Source organism: Muntiacus reevesi, chromosome 21, assembly GCF_963930625.1.
Source record: "Muntiacus reevesi chromosome 21, mMunRee1.1, whole genome shotgun sequence".
Taxonomy (NCBI): Eukaryota; Metazoa; Chordata; class Mammalia; order Artiodactyla; family Cervidae; genus Muntiacus; species Muntiacus reevesi.
Window position 1 is genome coordinate 6,393,690 of NC_089269.1, and position 20,744 is coordinate 6,414,433.

Consider the following 20,744-nt stretch of genomic DNA (forward strand, 5'->3'; position numbering starts at 1 on the left):
GATGATTAGGTTTAGAAGAGGTCTTGGGGATGGTACCCTCATGATGGAATTAGTGCCCTTATAAGAAGAGGAAGACACATGAGCGCTTCCTCTCAATGAAAACACAAAGAAGAGGTCCTGTGAGTGCACAGCAAGTGGCAGGTATTGGCCAGTTGGGAGTAGGGCCCTCTTCAAGAACTGAATCGGCTGGCACCTTGATTTTGGACTGCTCAGCCTCCAGAACTCTGAGAAACAAACATCTGTTTATTTAAACTACCAGTCTGTGGTAGTTTGTTATTGCAGCTCAAGGTGACTAAGACAATTACTAAGCTAAAATTGGAGTCCAAAAGGTTCAGTTGGTTGAATATCTGAATACATCAGTAACATTCTCTTTAAATCTTTTAATATTGTTACAGGTTTACAGTGCAAATCCTTGTACTAAATCATTCCTTCATTAAGAAAAATATGTTAGAACAGTATCTTAAATTTCTATAGTTCACTCATGCAAGAAATGACAGTTATTACATTTTGAGCACTTAACTATAAACCAGGGGACTTTCTTCAGGCTTCCTGTGCATTAATGGATTTAATATTCATAACAACCCTGTAAATTACACATAATACTGGCCTCATTTATAGACAATGGAGACAGAGGTTGGTTAAATAACTGGTCCAGAGCCCCAACCAGTGTATCTCAGCAGGGCCAAGACTGGAGCTTCACTGCCTGGCTCCATTATGACTATGTTATATCACTCTTGACAGTCTCAGATGCTTCTTCTGTACCAGGCACAGAGGTGGATGCTGGTGAAGAAGCAGTGGGAGTGGGGTAGGGTGGTGTGCAGGGAGGTATGATCTCCACTCACAGGGAGATTACCATGCAGTAAGAGAGGAATGAATCCATCTTTCCTCTGGGTTCGCTCCCTTTCACTCTTTCCAAAGCTGCTCTTTGCCTTTCAGGCTACATTAAATTAGAGGTTGTATACTGCATCAGGGAATCAAGACTGCTTTCAGAGCATATGGCACTTCAAATATAGCTCATCAGTTTATTGCTGAAGCTTTTTATTTCATTAACAGTTTGAAACCTGCCATTATTGCTTGTTTTCACTGCCATTGTGCCAGTTCAGTTTAGGTGAAATGTATTCCCTGGGCATCAGAAATGTCGATAATCACAGAAGTTTTTCACCAGTGGATTCCATTTATGTTAGCACTAATGGTGGTAGCCTCCCAGACCCTTGGGATTTTAGGATTGTGACTAGACTTTGTCCTCACAGGCCTTAACTTTGTATTTCCATTTTTATACAGAACCAGAAATAGCTAAAAATTACCCAGGGTGAGCTGGATATTAGGAGGAGGGAACAGGGAAGTGGTATGCCGGCTTACCTCCTTCTGCCTTCACCTGCCCCATCACACACTGTCTTTAGAACTCGGTGGTACCACACTCACAACAGTTTACACTTTTCACACAATTACCACGTGCCAAGTACTAGGTAAGTATTCCTATATGAATTACTTCATGTAACCTTCACAACAGCGTAAGGAAGACTATCATTATCATCTCATTTTTTTCCCATGAGAAAATGGGGATTAATTCACTTGTCCGGAATTCTACAGCCAGTACATGATAGACTATGTCAGCCTGACTTCAGAACCTGTGCTTTAAGAGACTGTGCTTCACTACCCCTTGGGTGCAACTATGCACATTTCTATTCTGTGGAACATTAGTTCTTGCAGATATCTGAGAGGAAAAGTTGTGTGGTTCAACAAACCTAAGAAATGAATGAACTCAGACAATTCATCATGTAGCTGTACATAGGAAAGGCTCTGAGAAGTATTGCAGAAGTTTTCAAAAATTATTGGACCATCAAATCCTTCTCCTATTCAAATATCTTTTAACATTTCAAGGACCTAGGGAAAATTTGCCAATTGTGTTCAATGAAACTTATGTCCTCTGTTCAAACTTGCAAACTATTGTGTCTTATGTGATCTAGCACTCGGAGATGGTGCCACACAGACTTTTTGTTGGTTCCGGGAAATAGACTGAGGTATCTTATTGGTCAATGTTTTCCAGCCTTTCCACTTCACCTACTAGGATAGCTACCCTGCGTTTCCAAACCTATCTGTACCTCAATACCTGAGAAAATATGATTTTCCTATCTGCAAGAAATGAACGAATGAGATGGTTGGATGGCATCATCAATTCGATGGACATGAGTCTGAGCAAGCTCCGTGAGTTGGTGGCGGATAGGGAGCCTAACGTGGTGTCCATGGGGTCGCAAAGAGTCAGACATGACTGAACGACTAAACTGAACTGAAAAAATGAATAAAATCAGCAATGTGAAATTTTAAAAGAAGCTACCACATCAACTGAGTTGTAAGACCAAGTACCAGAAACAGGCTTCTAATACTGATGACTAGTTTTCAGTGGACATGTGAATGCTCTGGTTCCCGGTACATCTTGCCTCTAAAGTAACCACACCAAACAAGAGATGAGTATGTAGAGAATGGCAGCCATTCTCCTCCAAGCTCTGTCCTATACTCCCTGAGTTTATTCTGGAATTCTGCCATTTCTTTTGCTTTGAACACTTCAGGGTGACTCTTTCAGACTAATTTGAGCTAAGAATTATCTGTTTATTGGTTTTATTTTAAAATAGCATTTGTTATGTAAGGAATTATTCCTTTGATATACTCAACACATTAATTTCATCTTCTTACATTTATACCCACAGTTGAATATTACCATTATGTTATTTGAAATTCACATTTACTCATTTTCTTTAAGAGACTAGAGGCAACTAACCAAGTCCTAGATAGGTCACACTTACATATTTCCATTTGCCAAACATGAGATTCTGAGGTACATCGACTCGGCAAGGCATGATAATGGTATCTCCATATGCTGAGTTTACAGTGTACCATCCAAGACCTTTAAAGGAAAGGAACAAAAGAGAGACAGAAGAGTTCAAATATTCTCTTGAAGCAGCAAAGCAAATAACTTCAGTACAAGATGCAAGTCTTAGTGAAGGTTATGTATTATAATTTTATCTTAAATGAAATACCATAAATTATAGTTAGAACATATTTCCTATTTAAATATCAACAATTCTTATTTAGTTTAGTTATTATTAAGCCTTTGGATGTCATAAGATTCAAATCTATAAAACTCTCAATTTCACCAGGAAGTAGACAAGTGCATGGGTGCATGATAACTCGCTTCAGTTGTGTCTGACTCTGCAGCCCTGTGGTATGTGGCCTGCCAGGCTCCTCTGCCCATGGAATTCTCCAGGAAAGGATGCTGGAGTGGGCTGCCCTGCCCTCCTCCAGGGAATCTTCACGACATAGGGGTACAGCCTGCATCCCCTGCGGCTCCTGTATCATAGACGGATTCTTTACCACCGAGCCACTGGTGAAGCCCCATATAAATAAGCAGTTTATGCCAAAGGAACCGTCTAACACCTAGGGTTTATTTTCACCTTCAACTGTATAATATAAGGAGAAAATTCACTGTATTTCATAGAAACATAGGACTACACAAAGATTAATATGCTTAAATTTTTCAAAACTGGGTTCAAATATATTTGTGTTTTTTATTTGAAAATACTCTTAAATTTAACTTCTGAAAAATTGCAAAAACTATCAAAAACTAAGAACAAGTTCAAATAAGCCCACAACTGAATCTTAATTATAAGTGGCAAAATGAGCATGAAAGTGTCGTGCTTTACTGTAGCAATGGCTTAAGTACTAGTTTTCACTTTAACTATACACAAAATATTCACATGATAGGAGTCTGTAGGGAATTCCCTGGCGGTGCAGTGGTTAGAACTTTGCACTTTCACTACGAGAGTGAGGGTTCAATCCCAGGTTGGGGAAACAAAATCCTACAAGCTGAGAGAGGGCAAAAAAAGAAAAGAATTTGTAGTATGAAATTTCTTCATGAAATGATTACACTGCTTTTTTGGTAGACAATCTAACTTAAGCAATTGTTTTGCTTCTAAAGTACAGAAAACTTCCTTATTTAATTCTTTTTTAAAAAGAATGCAAATTATAACTAATTGAATTATAAATAATTTCCACATTTTTCATAGATATGTAACATACTATTCAAATTTATGACATTTAAAGAAACATAGGTATTTAACTTGGCAATAGTATAGTATTTAGGGGCTTCCCTGGTGGCTCAGAGGTTAAAGCGTCTGCCTGCAATGCGGGAGACCTGGGTTCGATCCCTGGGTTGGGAAGATCCCCTGGAGAAGGAAATGGCAACCCACTCCAGTATGCTTGCCTGGAGAATCCCATGGACAGAGGAGCCTGGTGGGCTACAGTCCACGGGGTCACAAAGAGTCGGACACGACTGAGCGACTTCACTTAGGAAATCTAGAAGATCTTTTTACCTTACTTTGTTTACAACTGTCTTTAAGATTAGATACATTTTCAATTATTTAATTGTATTAAATGATTTAATATCTATTAAGATAGCTCATAATGGGGTGCAGAGTGTGAAGGGGCTAACTAAACCAAAGAGAAAAACAAACGATATTTTTTCCACCAGGTGGCGCTAAAGTGCAAAGCTAAGGCAATGGCAATACATGAATAAGGCCATCTTATGGCTTTCTAAAGAAACAAGACAGGGTGGAGACTATCTTTCACTGCTATCATCAGTCACAACATGTACAAAAATTTCATGGTAACCTTAGTAAAGAAAGAAAAGGAATTCTGTCAACTGAGGAAGGTACTTTCCTTTAAAGCACTTTTGATCCAGTGAACAAAAACATTACAGAGAACACAAATTTTCACAAAAATAAACCACACAACTACTATCCAGGATTTTTAACATCATTAAAATGAAGAATACAAAGTATAGTATAAGCCATAGAATGCATTTTTAACTTGCTATTAGAGACAAAATTTGACTAAAACTTTTATTACATATTATTTTATAATGAAAAATTAAAATTTCCCATCAATAATTTTCAATTGCTTAGTGTCAGTCATAATGATTTAAATTCCTTTTTATGATAAATCATTGAAGAGCATAAGACTGTAAATGAAGAAATAGTCTCTTCAGCTTTATTAAAATAAAAATTGTAAGGATTTAGACATGTGGTTGTAGACAAGCAAACTTATGGCAGTTAAGAAACTGCTTTATTTCACAAAATAGAACTTGGTTTTGTATAACACTTTGGATCCTAAATGTGGAACTTGTATCATGTATTTTAGGATCTGTTCAAGCACTGTACACAGGGGCAGGTTTTCCAAGCTGTGGAAACAATTTTGTGATTTAGTATCTTGCTTTTTTCATGACTATATAGCAAGACACCTGAATATGTAATGACTCTAGAACATTGTGATTCTCTTCCTTAAATTATGGTAAGACATGCATGTCTAATTACTTTCTGTATTATCAAAACATCTTCTTTTGACAACTGATGGTGTTCCCATGGTTGGTCCAGGAGTGAAAACAGATTACAGAGCCTGGGTACCAATGAGGTGATCCTTTGCTAGGTAAAGGGAAATAAAAAATGTCTTTTCCAAAAAATGCAATGCCCTGCTCTATCTTACAGACCATTTTTCTTTCCTCTTCTCTATAAAGCTTCAATATACAGCAAACTTTATAATTTTATAGTTAATTTAAAATTTTAAAATATTATAATTTTATAATTGATATTAAACCTATATGAATTTCAAGGACATAATGTATTAGCATGATGAAAGCAGTTACAGCAGGGAAGGGAACACTTTTTTTTAACCACAGTGTCCCTGGGATAATTTCTGGCATTTAATGTGCATCTAGTAAGATAATTTTCCATCTGAATCTTGTGGAGTCCTTTTCACTTAAGTTATCAAATTAACATCTTTGAAACCAGGGAGGCATTGACAACACTGGAACTTTCAAAATTCTTATTCTTGTCACCTACTGTGAAGGCTGTCATATACTGTCTTCAATGTTTAGGGAACATAGATTTGAGCTTGAATGTCATGCTCTTACTTGAAGAGAAACAAGCACAAATTCTATGTTTTTATGAGTTTATGGATGTAACTACGGGAGAAAACATTTCTTCCTTCTCTTTCAAGAGAAAATGAAGAACTGTTTGTACCCCATGATTTGCAAACGTCCCTAAGAAATGCCTTTTCCTTACCCGTGATGACCATACAACAGAGTTGTTTTTTAAAGTATTTGCAAATTTATGGATTGGGTCTTTCAGTGACAGCTCGATATCCAAAATAAGCCATGACAGGACTTGCCAGAAACACAGGGCAATGAGGCATTTGACAAGAATGAGCAAGAGGTAAACGAGCAAGGGAGCAATCCGCAGACTGAGGGCAGAATGAGCGGTAACCGTTTGGAGGGCATCAGGAGCCACAGTCACAATGAGTTTAGAAGTAAGTTGGCCATGTTCATCAGCTTTCCTGTTCAGGTGGGAGTATGATGGCGCCGGGTGCATCTGAAAGAGAGACTTGTACATGTGGGAGAGCTGACACTGTCAACCCCCTGGAGATAAAGTAGCCATAAAGACGACTATGATTTTGTGATACATTGGCTTCCTGACACCTCTAGGGCATGTCGGTCTTTGAGATGAAGTGCCAGGTAGACCCAAAGCACCTGTCAACACAAATAGTTCTGTTTATACTTTTCATGGAAGCAAGAGATTTTATCTTTGAACTGCCAAGTTTGAATTAAATTTAGCTTACTAGAATCCCCCTGCAATTACTTCCCTGTAATATTAGTTTGTTAAATTATTCATGGTTTTGTACTCTAGAGATTATTGGATATTATTGCAAATATAGAATACCTATGATGTCCTTTCTCAAAGAGGCTAAATATAAAATATAGAAGGAAATGTGTGTGTTCACAAGGGTTTGCATTTCTGTTCTATACATGTTATGTCTATATGTACATGCATATGTCAGAAGATACTTTAAACTGGGCTAAATCACCTTATGTATTAAATGTGTTCTAAAAATTTAGTGTAATGTTATTCATTATTATTACTGTTGCTATCAAAATGTCAACACATAGAATAAAACATAAATATGTGCTGTACTTGAATAGAATTGTGTAGTTCTTTAGTCATTCTTATAAAGAGTTATTAGCTACAGATAAAGAACTATAGAACTAGAAAGGTGACAGGAGAATTCAGTGAGAAAAAAATAAGACAAGCACATCCCAAGAAAAGTCTCTTGACCAAATAATCTCACATATAGAATTCTCAGGCAAGTGATCGTAAAATACAAGATAATTATAGTTATGCATTTTATACAGCAAATAATTTAAAGAGGCACTAAAACAGACTCAGGCAACCTTTTGAAGTCAGGTGAATGCTTTATATTTCTAATTAAAATAATAAAACTGTAATAATTTGGGCTATATTGGTGAGAATTTCTTTTTCTGGGTAAAGTAATCCTTAAGGATGATCAACGTCTGAGTAATCATTCTCTTTACATTGCTGACATACAGACATCTGCATTGAGGTCACTTAAAAGTCAGAATCTGCTACCATATTTCAAGAGGAAGTGCAACAAATAATATAGAATAGTATAAGACCAAAATTCATCAGAGTCTGTTTTACACGCTGTAATTTAGTGTGGTTAATTATTTTTTATTGCACTGATACTTTGAAAGCATCATCATCCTTAAAAGCATTTTTTTTTTAGCTCTGTAGCTCTGGTTGGTGCCATAGAAGGGTAAATCATTTTACAATGGGCTCAGAGCTTACGACATAAAAACTAAATTCCAGTTCTACAGAAATGTTAAGAGAAGTTTATTTGTGCAAATGAACTGTTGGGGGAGGAAGTAGGTAAAAATGAGACTTATCCTTAGAAATTACTTTCATATGTATTTGACTGATTTTGACAAACATGCCAATGTCCCTATTTGCTTTATTAAAGAATTAAGATATATACAACTCTAATTAAAACAGGTAGTGTTTCTTAATTTCATCACTGCTGACATTTGGGCCTGAATAAATCTTTACTGTGGGGGGCTGTCCTACATAATTCTAGCAGCACCCTTGTCTCTGCCCCTCAGATACCAGTAGCACCTTCTTCTCACTAAGACAACAGAAAAATCTTCAATCATGGCAAATGTCCCCGGAAGGCAAAACTGTCCCCAGAAATCCCAACTAGTTAAGAACTACTGGTTTAGACCTTCACTCATTTAATAAAACTGTGGTTTCCAATAAAGGGATCATTGTTGTAAAATAGAATCTTAGCGTAGGACTAAATAATCACTGAATATGAATGAAAGGATGGAGGAAGCAATCACACATAACAACATCTGATTATTATCAAATTGGTTTTCTTCACAGAAACATATTATATTAAACTATGATAGGAGGATTGATTTCTGACTTTGAAACACTGTGATCCAATCCAATCTAAGAAATTACAAAAAATCTATTCCATAGAAATCTACTTCATATATTCATTATAATGAAGCACAAATTGTATCTACTATATATGCTTTCTAAAGTGTATATAGCACATGTATCTTATTTGATATGATAAAATATAATAGTTCTACTGACAGAAGATTAAGTTGATGTCTTTAAAGAGACTTTCATACCTGATTTTATGATTCAATGACGCATAATTATATCTCATAATTCCTCTCATAAACTATTATATTAGACAAGAGCTTAAAATCTTTGTCAAGGTCATGTAATATACAACAAGTAAGATTTCTGTATGTGTGTGTGTGCATGCGTATGCACGTGTGATATGAGTTCTTGTAATTCTCAAATAACTTGGTTGCATGGCAGATGGGAGAAGACATCTGAGGGAATTCAATACCACTTTGTGAAACTGAGAAAACAGCTATGCAGCCCACTTTTTCTTGTTTAACTTCCCTTCATAAACGTGGGTACATGGGGGTAAAGTTGGGTCTTTGCTAAATCAGAATTAGGAATACAGTTTTTCACAGTTTACTTCCATTAACTTTCATAAGTATCATATATTATAATGTAGGTATAGTTGTGCAATGCCTACATATCAGAAAAATAGTAATTCTTCCTTTCTTCTCCTCTCACCAGTTACTACAATTTTAGAAATGCATTGTGTGCATATGTGCTTCAGTCGTGTCTGACTACTTGCAACCCTTTTTACTGGAGCCTGCCGGGCTCCTTCGTCCATGGAATTTTCCAGGCAAGAATACTGGGGTGGGTAACCATTCCCTTCTCCAGGGGATCTTCCCAACGCAGGGAGCGAACTTGCATATCTTGCATCTCTGGCATTGCAGATGGGTTCTTTAGCTCTGAGCCACTGAGTGAGCCTCATAAATGCATCATATTATGTCTTTTAGATAAATGGTTAGGCCACTGTGGAATCACATTCAGATGAAAAAAAATCTTTGTATTAAATCATAAAATATTGCTAGTATTCAGGAATACACTATAATATATGTGTTTTTAACATTACTTCCCAGTTTGGCATGTTATAATGCTCAAAATATTTATCTTTTTAGTGGAGTAGAGGTCAATTTAATAATCCATACTATATCACAGAAGGGACATCTAGAAAAACAATACAATTTAAAAAAATATAGTAACCAGTTTGCATTACTGTGCTAAAAATTACCTTTTCAATTTATCATGTGAAAGTAAAAGTGAAAGTCACTCAGTTGTGTCTGACTCTTTAGACCCCATGGACTGTACAGTCCATGGAATTCTCCAGAATAGAATACTGGAGTGGTTAGCCTTTCCCTTCTTCAGGGGATCTTCCCAACCCACAGATAGAATCCTTGTCTCCCGCGTTGCAGGCGGATTCTTTACCAGCTGAGCCGCAAGGGAAGCCCAAGAATATTGGTGTGGGTAGTCTATACCATATGCCTCATATATTAATATCCTAAGCATATAATGATCTCTGAGCCTGATAAGTCACACTTATTTCCTCTTAGTTTAGGTTTTACTTCATCTCTACTTCATTTTTTATCATTGCTCCTTGAGACCATCTGCTCTGACTTAATTCCTACATATTCTAAGACCCATCTAAAAAACCACCTGTTTAGACATTAAACAAGCACCAAGTGTTTACTGAACACCTGCTATAGTCAACACGTACTACTATTATCAGGGCTTCCCTGTAGCTCAGCTAGTAAAGGATCTGCCTGCAATGCAGGAGACCCTAGCACAATTCCTGGTTTGGGAAGATCCGCTGGAGTAGGGATAGGCTACCCACTCCAGTATTCTTGGGCCTCCCTTGTGACTCAGTTGGTAAAGAATCTGCCAGCAATGCAGGAGACTGGGGTTCGACCCCTGGTTTGGGAGGATCGCCTGGAGAAGGGAAAGGCTACCTACTTCAGTATTCTCGCCTAGAGAATTTCATGGACTATGCAGTTCATGGAGTTGCAAAGAGTCAGACACAACTGAGTGACTTTCATTTTCACCACAGTCAAAGTGCTAGATGTTCTTTGTGGGGGAAATATATAAATAAAATAATGAGGCCTGCTCCTCAAAGAACATGATGGATTTGTAGGAGGTGCTTACTAGGTGAAGTAAGAGGTATGGCAAAGCAGAGAAAGGAATCCAAGCAAGGAGTTTGAGGGTATTGGTTAAGGTGTCTTGGAGAAAATTTCATTTGATGTGAACACTGAATTTCTGTGATTGGAAAGATGAGAACTACTTCACTGGCTTGCCATAACCAGGGACCATGTAGACGCATTGAGTGATACTTGGTCTTCTGTCTTATGGCAGATTCCAATTTTTATTATAGTAATTTTGACAAATTACATCTTTGGTCCTCATAAGGAACATGTCCTAAAACTGGCAGTTTACCCAAATTCATAAATGCACATAAAATTTTCTTAATAAAATGCAATAAACTGTTACATTTTTTTACTTTTTCTTTCCTTTCACCATCAACACCAGCATTTGGATTCCATTTGGGGTCACTTTTTAATTATAAAGCAAAAATTTTACTTAGAAATGATTTAAAAGCAACAGAAATTATTTAATTTATGGACTTTTACTCTTACTTTTGGGAAATGCCTCAGGAATTTTAAACCAGCAAAACACAAACTCTACTGTACTTGTTAGAATTTCTTAACTTGGAATCCATAAATGGACTTTAGGGCATCTATGAATCCTCTAAAGTTATTTTTTAAAAAACCCAAATTGTGGTATACTGAAGCATTTCTTTTTAAAGAAAGAGAACTCAGAACTTTTATTAGATTGTTAAAGATTGCCTTGAATTAAAAAACAAAATATTTAAGGTTCATTCTAAATTGAATAGAACTTATGGAAGCATAATTTGATGGTATCTATCAAATTTTAAAATGTTAATACCCTTTGATCCAGTAATTATACCATTGAGGATCTAGCCTACAAAAAGTTTTTGCACAAGTGCATGATTGTATATAAAGATAACACAGAATTATTTTGAATACTAAACAACTGAGGAAACTAATGTTCATTAAAACAGAAATATAAGCTAGAGGAGTATCTACACAATGCTTTCCATGAACCCACTGAAATAAATAGGCAAATACATGGTTTTCCTTTTCCCTGTATATATTTCAGTGTTTATTCTTTATCATTCATTTATTGGCTATTGAGTGCTCGCTTTGTGCCAAGGGCTGTCTAGGGTAAGCAATTCACATTGATGAAAAGAAAACACCCTGTACTCAGAGTTTAAATTCTAGGCATACACATATATATATGTATATATACATACATGTGTATATATACATATATATATATATGAAGTTTAATTTCTTTTCAAAAGAGGGAGAAATTATCAGTTTAATTATCCACCATGCTGCAACCTATTTGAAGGAAAAACCTACATTGCCCTCACTTTGAAATTCATCGCAGCACCATGAAGGTTGCAGGTGCTCAATCATAATGGGTAAAATAAAGCCCCATTGCAGTGCACTGAAAGGAACTCTATCAGATCATATTCTTACAACCCATAATTTTTAGTTTGCATTTAACATTTCAGAAAACCATATACAATTCTTTGGGATTCTAGGGAATCTGGGAAGGTGGGGATAAAGCAGATACTGAAGTAATTAGATTCAGTATCTTAGCATTGTCCCCCACCAAAAAGCTATTTTGTTTTAAAAATATTTTTAATGGAATAAAACATACACTCAAAACAGTGCACAGACCTAAATTTACATTTGAAATGTCACCAAGAGCATCAGGATTTAGGGTTTCTTTGACAGTTCTCTTCACATTCTTTGTTCTGAAGATGAGATTGGGGTTTCCAAAAATTTGTTTCACACGGGAGCTGTGTGTCACCAAGTTCTCATTCCTCAGTGATGAGTTTTTGACTGGACTACACAGTCTCTGTAAACACTGGTTCCTTTGTGGGGACAAACTCAAATAAAAATACTTAAAAACACTTCATGCTTTATGGCGAGGCAGGGGGAAGCCAGGAAGACTACATTGAACCAGAAATTTAAAAATGTATATGAAAATAACAATCTTCTATATTTTATTTTAAAATGGATTTTCATAGTAAAGGAGACTAAAGAAAAGAAGGCTTAATCATGTTTCCCTTTATATTCTACAGTTCACACATTATAATATTTACAAATACTTATGTAACTAATAATTTATGTAAGTTGAGATTCATAAAGTTGACTATTTTCTACTATCATGCTTCTCTCCTAATTATCTAGGACTTGATGCTGTGTCATTAATGAGAATCCACTCAGACACTTAATCAATACAATGAAAAGAATCAGTAAAATATTATTTTCCTTTCGTTTCTCTCCCCCAATTCAATTTCCTGCATTAATTCTTGCACTGTCTCTATTCAGATCCTGAGAACTTCATTTGGGAACCAGCTTAACTAAAGAGGTAGGTAGAAGAAACCCCTATTTGAACACTGCCCCATGTCAGATGCAAAGGAAAGATGCTCCAAGTTTAACTAACTGTATCAATTATATGTGAATACTGAAAAGTTACATTTTCCTGTGCATTTTCCCACATAAGTTGTATTGAAATTATGAATATGACTTAATTATTTTAGCAAAGACAATAACTGTATTGTATTCATGAAAACACTATCAACAGGAAAGCAGGCACAATGCTTCACAAAAGACCTTAAGTGCATCATCTGAAGTAATGGAAACTTTTGGAATTTAGACTAGAGCCTGTCTTCAGAAAGAGTTCATAGTTATTGTGACATTATTAAATTTGTTGTCTGCAAATAATTTAATGCCATGACAACAAAAAGACCTCTTGATTTGAGATAATCAAAGCTGTCCTTGATAACACTCTCCAACTCCCAAACAACAAATTCCTAATAGCTTTTACATTTCTCAGATGTCTTAGAAAAAACATATTATAAATATTTTTAGCCAATAAGATCATCATTGTTTTCAGAGAGCTTCTGCTAATAACAGCTTGTGCTAATTTTATTGCTTTAGCATTTAAAGTAATATTCAATAGCATTAGAGAATTTTACCCAATAATTGAGGTAATGAATTATAGGGGTATAGCAAATAAATTGTCAAGGCTCCTGAACGAGCAGAGTAGTAAACTTTTGCTTCCTAATTGGTTGAGTGATCTTGTCCAGGATGCCTGCTTCTGGAATATTCCCTGTTAAGTATTTAACTGCTGCTGCTGCTAAGTCATGTCAGTCGTGTCCAACTCTGTGTGACCCCATAGACGGCAGCCCACCAGGCTCCCGTCCCTGGGATTCTCCAGGCAAGAATACTGGAGTGGGTTGCTATTTCCTTCCCCAATGCATGAAAGTGAAAAGTGAAAGTGAAGTCGCTCTGTCTAGTCCAACTCTTCTCGACCCCATGGACTGCAGCCTACCAGGCTCCTCTGTCCATGAAATTTTCCAGGCAAGAGCACTGGAGTGGAGTGCCATTTCCTTCTCCAAAGTATTTAACTAGGTACCAAAAAAATGTTTACATAGGTTGAAATAGCTTTTTGCTCTTTTCTTCACATGAATCCCAATTAGCACTGCCTACGTCTCCTGAGGATATAGATTTGTACAATCAAACATGGTAAGTAATAAAGGTTAAAAAGCTATTTAATAGATTTCCCCACATATTTCATATTGCTGGCTGATTTCCAAGACTTAGATTCGTGTAAATTCCATGCTTTTAAATTGACAACTTCCCACAGGGGTTGTAATATAAGTTAAGGTCATAGGAAGAAAATGATGGCTTTCTATGGCATTTGCCCTTTTTAAAGAACTAAACAACTTACTATGAAATCTAGTTTTCTAGTTCTGACGAGGAAGAAGAAATAGAAACATTTGTCCAATATATTTTTTGAAAGCAATTAAGACCACAGGAAAAATAAAATTTTCTTTAAAAAAATTAAAAGTAAAACAGATAGTTGCATAATAGGAAATCAGCATAATCTACTACATAAAAATGAAATCATCCTCCAGTCTTAGAGGTTGAGGTAAGCATAGAGAATGGTACCCACTGTAACTTGTCCACAGCATAAGCTCAGTGGTGTTGCTCTGAAATGCATGAACTTAGACAATATTAACAATAACTTTGATATATTACACTTTTCCTGACAGTCATTACTCTTAACTGATGAGTGGGAGGAAAAGTGGGAAAGAGAACAAGATAATTTAGGAAGGCAATAAGTAGCAATAAGGAATATAGGAAGTTGTATTGAAAGGTAGTTTTAACATTTCTAAGGATATCAGAATGGGGGAATGCTTTTAAAAGACCTTGTAAAATCTGGATCTTAATTTGGCTGAGCTTTGAAACTCCCTTACCCTCAAAGATTTTTAACTTGCTGAACACTTTGTAATCCCAGACGCTCACTGTAACTTTAAAATGTGTCATATTTATACTGTGATTTAGGCAAAGGTCTAATGATCCGCAGAGTTTCTGGAAGACTGACCATCATGGACAAAATGGCAAAAATGATAACAACAACAACTCTCTAGAAAGGTAAACAAGTTCTTACAGCAGGAAATGGCTTTTCCGCATTCAGCTGAACTCTCCACTCTCCAGGCCAAAATACCAGAGTGGGCAGCCTTTCCCTTCTCCAGGGATCTTCCCAACCTAGGGACTGAACCCAGGTCTCTTGCATTGCAGAAGGATTCTTTACCAGCTGAACCACAAGGGAACTTACCCTCTAAAATTAGTAGGTTATTGGATCCTAGAAAATTCAGATTGCAATAGGGGTGTAGGAAAAAAAAACAAACCTACAGTTTGATTTAGTAGGGAGTTAGTCAAATTAAAAGCAAAAATACATTAGAGCAATTGTAGCAATAATAATAGACATTTTATGGTGCATTATAGTTGTAGTGCTCTTCTATTTATACTGTACATTTTTGCATTTGAGTCTCACAATAGCTCTATATGATGAACAAATAAAGGTTAATGTGAACACATACTATGATGCTTCCTTTGCTGATGGGATCCTGTTCACCCTTCAAAGCGAAGAGGCTACTACACAAGAGACTACCACCAACAATGTCAAGCCAGTATGTAGTGAAGCTAGAGCGCCAAATTAATTCTCACCTGCAGTCCAATACTCATCACTATTAGATACACAGAAAACGATGAGATGTTCTTATTTCATTTTAAATTGTGGTTAAGCTAGGAATATTGTTTGAAAAGTATAAAATGTTTTCCATATGTATTATTAAATAAAACTTTCATATTTAACATTATAAAACCTATAGATCAGAAGGACAGAAGGACTAGCAAGAAAATAAACTATCAAGTTTACCACCTCCTTCTCAATTGGATGTTATACACCAACCGAGCATTTATTGCCAGGAAATATGTGAAGTCTTGTCTATGACAGCTCATCTGATTCTCAGAACACAACAGAAAACTGCTAATATCTGAGATAGATATCTTTCATATAAGGAATCAGAGGTATAATAAGGCTTTTAAGTGTAGACAAGGCACATTTGACAGGTGGAGTGGCACTTTATTTAAGCATTTCAAACACCCAGCACAGTAGAAATAATAGAGGAGACTACCAAGAAAAATTTATTGGATGAATAAAATGAAGGTTAGGATTCAAATCAAGTCTAACTTCAAAACTCATGCCTTTCCTCTCCATCAAAAATAGTTTTCACAATTACAAGTTTTTGAAAATTTTTTACTTTTTATTGGGGTATAGTTGACTTACAATGTTGTTTTAGTTTCTAGTGTAGTAGTTGTAGTTTAGTCCCTAAGTCATGTCCAACTATTGTGACCCCATGGATTGTAGCCTGCCAGGCTCCTCAGTCCATGGGAGTTCCCAGACAAGAATACTAGGGTAGGTTGCCATTTTCTTCTCCAGGGGAACTTCCTGACCCAGGAATCAAACCCAGGTCTCCTGCATTGAAGGCAGATTCTTTACTGACTGAGCTACGAGGGAACTCCATCAAAGTAAATAACTTTATTAAAGTAAATCAATTCTACATGTACATACATCCACTCTTTTTTAGATCCTTTTCCCATATAGAGAAGCATCCTTTTCCCATTATAGAGTATTGAGTAGCATTCCTTGTACTGAGTTGAAAATGTTTAAGCTCACAAAAAACCTTAATATAATGTTTATTCATAATTGCCAAAATCTGGAAGCAACCAAGATGTCCTTGTGAATGAATAAACCAGGTGGTATATATGATAGAATATCAGCAGTAAAAAGAAATAAGCTAACAAGCTCATGAGCTCAAGCTCATGCAAAGACAAAGGAAACTTAAAGGCACATTGCCAAGTGAAAGAAGTCAATCTGACTGATCTTCTGTGTCAATCTGTATGACTCTGACATTATAGAAAAAGATGAAATGATGGAGATAGTAAAGAGAGGAGTTCCCAGGGGTTTGATGAGAGGAAGGATGGGATGGACGGACAGAGCCCAGAGAATGTTTTGAGTAGTGAAATTATTCTGATATTATGATGGTGGATACAAATCATTATACATTTGTCAAAACCAATAAAACATACAACACAAAGAGGAAAACATATATAAATTATAGATTTTACTTAATAATAATAATGTGGCAATATTGACCCCTCAGTTGTAATAAATGTGCCACACTTATGCACGATGTTAATAATAGAGAAATAGGGGGATGGGGAATTTTGAAAGAGTATAGGGGAACTCTCTTCTTTCCATTGAAATTTTCTATAAACCTAAAACAGATAAAAAATACTCCATTAATTAAGAAGAACGATGCACATAGCTTCTTCAGCCTATGGAATGTATACATTCTGTATCCAGACAATCTCATTTAAATTCCCTTGGTTAAGATGGAAGGAAGGACATAAAATCTTCAAGGACAAAGCTTTGCATCCCCCAGCAAAGGTGATCTCTGCCTAGCCAGCTGCATCCCCAGGTGGCTCTCCGCAGGTGTTGATAGCACCAAGACCTCTGCTGAACATTGTCCTGGGTGGTCACGCTGCAGCAAGAAATGGCGTTTTATGATTATGCTTTCTACATATTCTCAATCCCACCAAAGTGCTAATATATTTGGTTTATCTTTGGATTATAAGAGATAATGTCTTTGATAATTTGTTCATGGTTACTGCTCGGGAAGACAATGAAGCTCAAAATCCCCCTAAACTTCATATTATAATATTACCTCCTTGGCTCTGCTATTCTTAACAGTTTTTAAAAAGAATAGTGTCATGAAGGTTAAAAAAGCAATTCACTGTTCCTACACATTAAAAGAATACCAGGTTACAGAGATGCGCTGCTGGAGTGTAAGCAAGGCTTCATGTTATATCATGTGTTTGGTTTATGAATTTCATTTGAGTTCTATAACTGAAAATACTCCTAAAGCTGCCTCTCAAGGAAGAAATTATTAATTAAAAACAAACAAACCAAATAGAAATGACTGGGATGCTTAGACTGTGTCAGTCTGAAAATCCATGGCAATTTTCAAGTTAGTTCCCCCTTAAGAGCTTTACCAAAACATGCCGAAAGCGTGCATTCTTCAGCTACAATTTTACCTGTGTGTATAGAACAGATGATAAAGAATGTCTCTGAAATCAGCTTTACAACGTTTTCTTCATTATCATTTTTTCAATTGTCAGTAGCTTCAACATACAAGTATGAATATTGATGCATATTCAATCTCTCTCTCTCTATATATATATATTATATATATATATTCCATACCTTTATAGGTAATCAGTATGATTTTAGAGTTTGTTATACAGAAATTCATTGTTTCTTACCTCTAATTTTAAAAACCAAGAGATACTTTACAAAGGAAATTTCCAACCCAACATCATACCTAATAGTCACCCAAGGTAAACCTATATGGTCAATGAAAATAACTCATACACAAGTACTTCAGAAAGATATCACTAGGGAAGTGTGCTATTCATTCTAAAACCTTAAAAACTAAAAGATAATTTATAATGACGTACATTGGAAAGCCACTGAAATCTACTGAAAATGGAAAATTGCATGTGCCTGAAGAATAGTCTAAAGTAATTACAGGTTAAACATTTATCCAATATTGTTGATGTAACTGAGAAATTATAAAAGATATATGCTAAACACCAAGATCCACAGTTTGCATCTCAATATAAACATTTTATTATTGACGTGCCATATTTTCCTTAATTTTTTCTAAAAGCTTATGAAAATAACATTTCCTTAACTCAAAAGATTCTATTTCATGATATTTATAAATGCATTGTACCATAAAGCAATAGGTTGGCTGCAATGTCAGATACTGTATTCCTCTTCAGCACACAAATGTAAATAAATTATCTATTCGATGGAGATTAAAATCCAGAAGAAGAGGCGACAGACAACACTACACAGGTGTGATTCCAGCCCTGATACTAAGAAGGTAAGTGACCTCCAGAGTTAGTTGAACTGTATGTTCTCATCTTTTCCAACCATTAAATGGAAGATAATAGTATCAAGCTCAAAGGGTAATTGTGAATATTAAATAAAGTAATGTGTAAGCTGCTTAAAGGGCTTCTCTGGTGGCTCAAACAGTAAACAATCTGCTTGCATTGCAGGAGAGCCAGGTCCAACCCCTGGGTCGGGAAGATCCCCTGGAGAAGGAAATGGAAACCCACTCCAGTATTCTTGCCTAGAGAATTCTATGGATGGAGGAGCCTGGCAGGCCACAGTCCATGGGGTCACGAAGAGTCAGACATGGCTGAGTGACTTAACACACAAGCTGCTTGAAAGAATACTCTTCATACAAATGCTCAGTAAATGTTAACTATTAATAAAAGATGCTCAACATCATTAATCATTAGGGAAATCAAAACCATAAGATACCACCTCATACCTCTTAGGATGGCTCCTACTAAAATGGTCAAAAGGTACGTGTTAGTGAGAATGTGGAGAAAAAGGAATCTTTGTACACTGTAGGGGGGAATGTAAATGGGCACAGCCATCATGGTAAAGTACAGATATAAATAGAGATGCCATATGATCAGCAACCCCACTTCTTGGCATATGTCCAAGGAAACAAAATCACTCTGTCTAAGTGACATTACGCTCTCACAGTCACCGTGGCATCATTCACAGTAGCCAAGATACGTGCACAATCTAAATGTCCATCAATAAAGAAACTGTGATACACACATACACACAACCACACAATAGAATGCTACTCAGCCTTAAAAAAGAAGGAAATAAGGAAATCCTGCCATTTGTGACAACATGGATGAATCTAGACATTTCACTGAGTCAAATAAGCCAGACACAGGAAGACAAGCACTGCATAACCTCACTGATGTGTTGAACATAAAAAGCCCAACAGATAGAAACAGAGAGTAAAACGGTGGTTTCTAGGGCTTGGGGGAAGAGGGGAACGGGGAAATACTGGTCAAAGGCTACAAACTTTCAGTTACGAGTGAGTTCTGGATACCTAACATACGTGGATGTGTGCTTAAGCTCAGTCGTGTCTGACTCTTGTGACCCCACCAGGCTCCTCTGTCCACGGGATTCTCTAGGCAAGAATACTGGAGTGGGTTGCCATACCCTTCTCCAGGGGATCTTCCTGAACCAGGGATCAAACCTGGGTCTTCTTCACTGCAGGAGGATTCCTGACTGGCTGAGCCACAAGTGGTTATAATTAATAGCAATGTATTGTACACCTGACATTTGCTCAGATTAGATATCAAGGTTCTCATTATATCCCCCCAACAACACACAAAGGGAAACTATGTGAGGTGATGGATACACTGATTAGCTTAAACATGGTAATCACAATGCAATATGTGTATCATAGCTTGTTACACACTTTGCACATATACAATTTTTTTCTGTCAATAATATCTAAGTAAAACTCAAAAATGTTAGCTATTATACCCCTGTCTTTTATTATTTAATGAGTGGAATTAAAGAGATTATGTGTTAAATGTTGTACTAGCAGAGGAGAGATTGATGAATAGACTGAAGAAGGCTTTATTTTAATAGGACATTCATATTGACCTTCACAGACAAGAATTTCCTCAAGTGAGAAGGAGAATGAAGGAAAGTACATGCAGATGAAACGCTGGGAACAAGAGGTATGATCTCATTCAGTCAGTGTGCCTAAAACTTAGGGCATGTGGGAGGTAATGGAAGGAAATAACAGCTGGGAAGGTTGCTTCTGGAGTGATACTAGGAAAGCCCTTAAACAACAGCTTAAATAATTTGGATTTTACCCTATAAAGAATGTGGAAGAAAGGGTTTTTGGTGTATTTTAAGGATGGTAGTGAAGTAGTCAGATCTTTGCTGTTGAAAATTCTCTTTAGCAGTATTCTGAAAGATAATCAACTGTAGAAGGGACTAGGGGATGGTAACCTTGTCAGAAACTTACAATGTTTAGAAGGTCAGGTAATCATAGTGAAATATGGCAAGAGAATGAAGAAGAGAAAG

The 20,744-nt window shown here is 36.3% G+C and overlaps 1 protein-coding gene across 2 annotated transcripts in view; it reads right to left on the bottom strand.

Annotated features, from left to right (window-relative positions):
• Positions 1–20,744, bottom strand: part of ALCAM (activated leukocyte cell adhesion molecule) — a 212,635-nt gene that overhangs the window by 56,409 nt on the left and 135,482 nt on the right. For both annotated transcript variants that reach the window (XM_065913576.1, XM_065913575.1), the window contains exon 2: positions 2,802–2,902. In XM_065913576.1, coding sequence (XP_065769648.1) covers positions 2,802–2,902 — 101 coding nt within the window. The remainder of the gene's footprint in view (positions 1–2,801; positions 2,903–20,744) is intronic.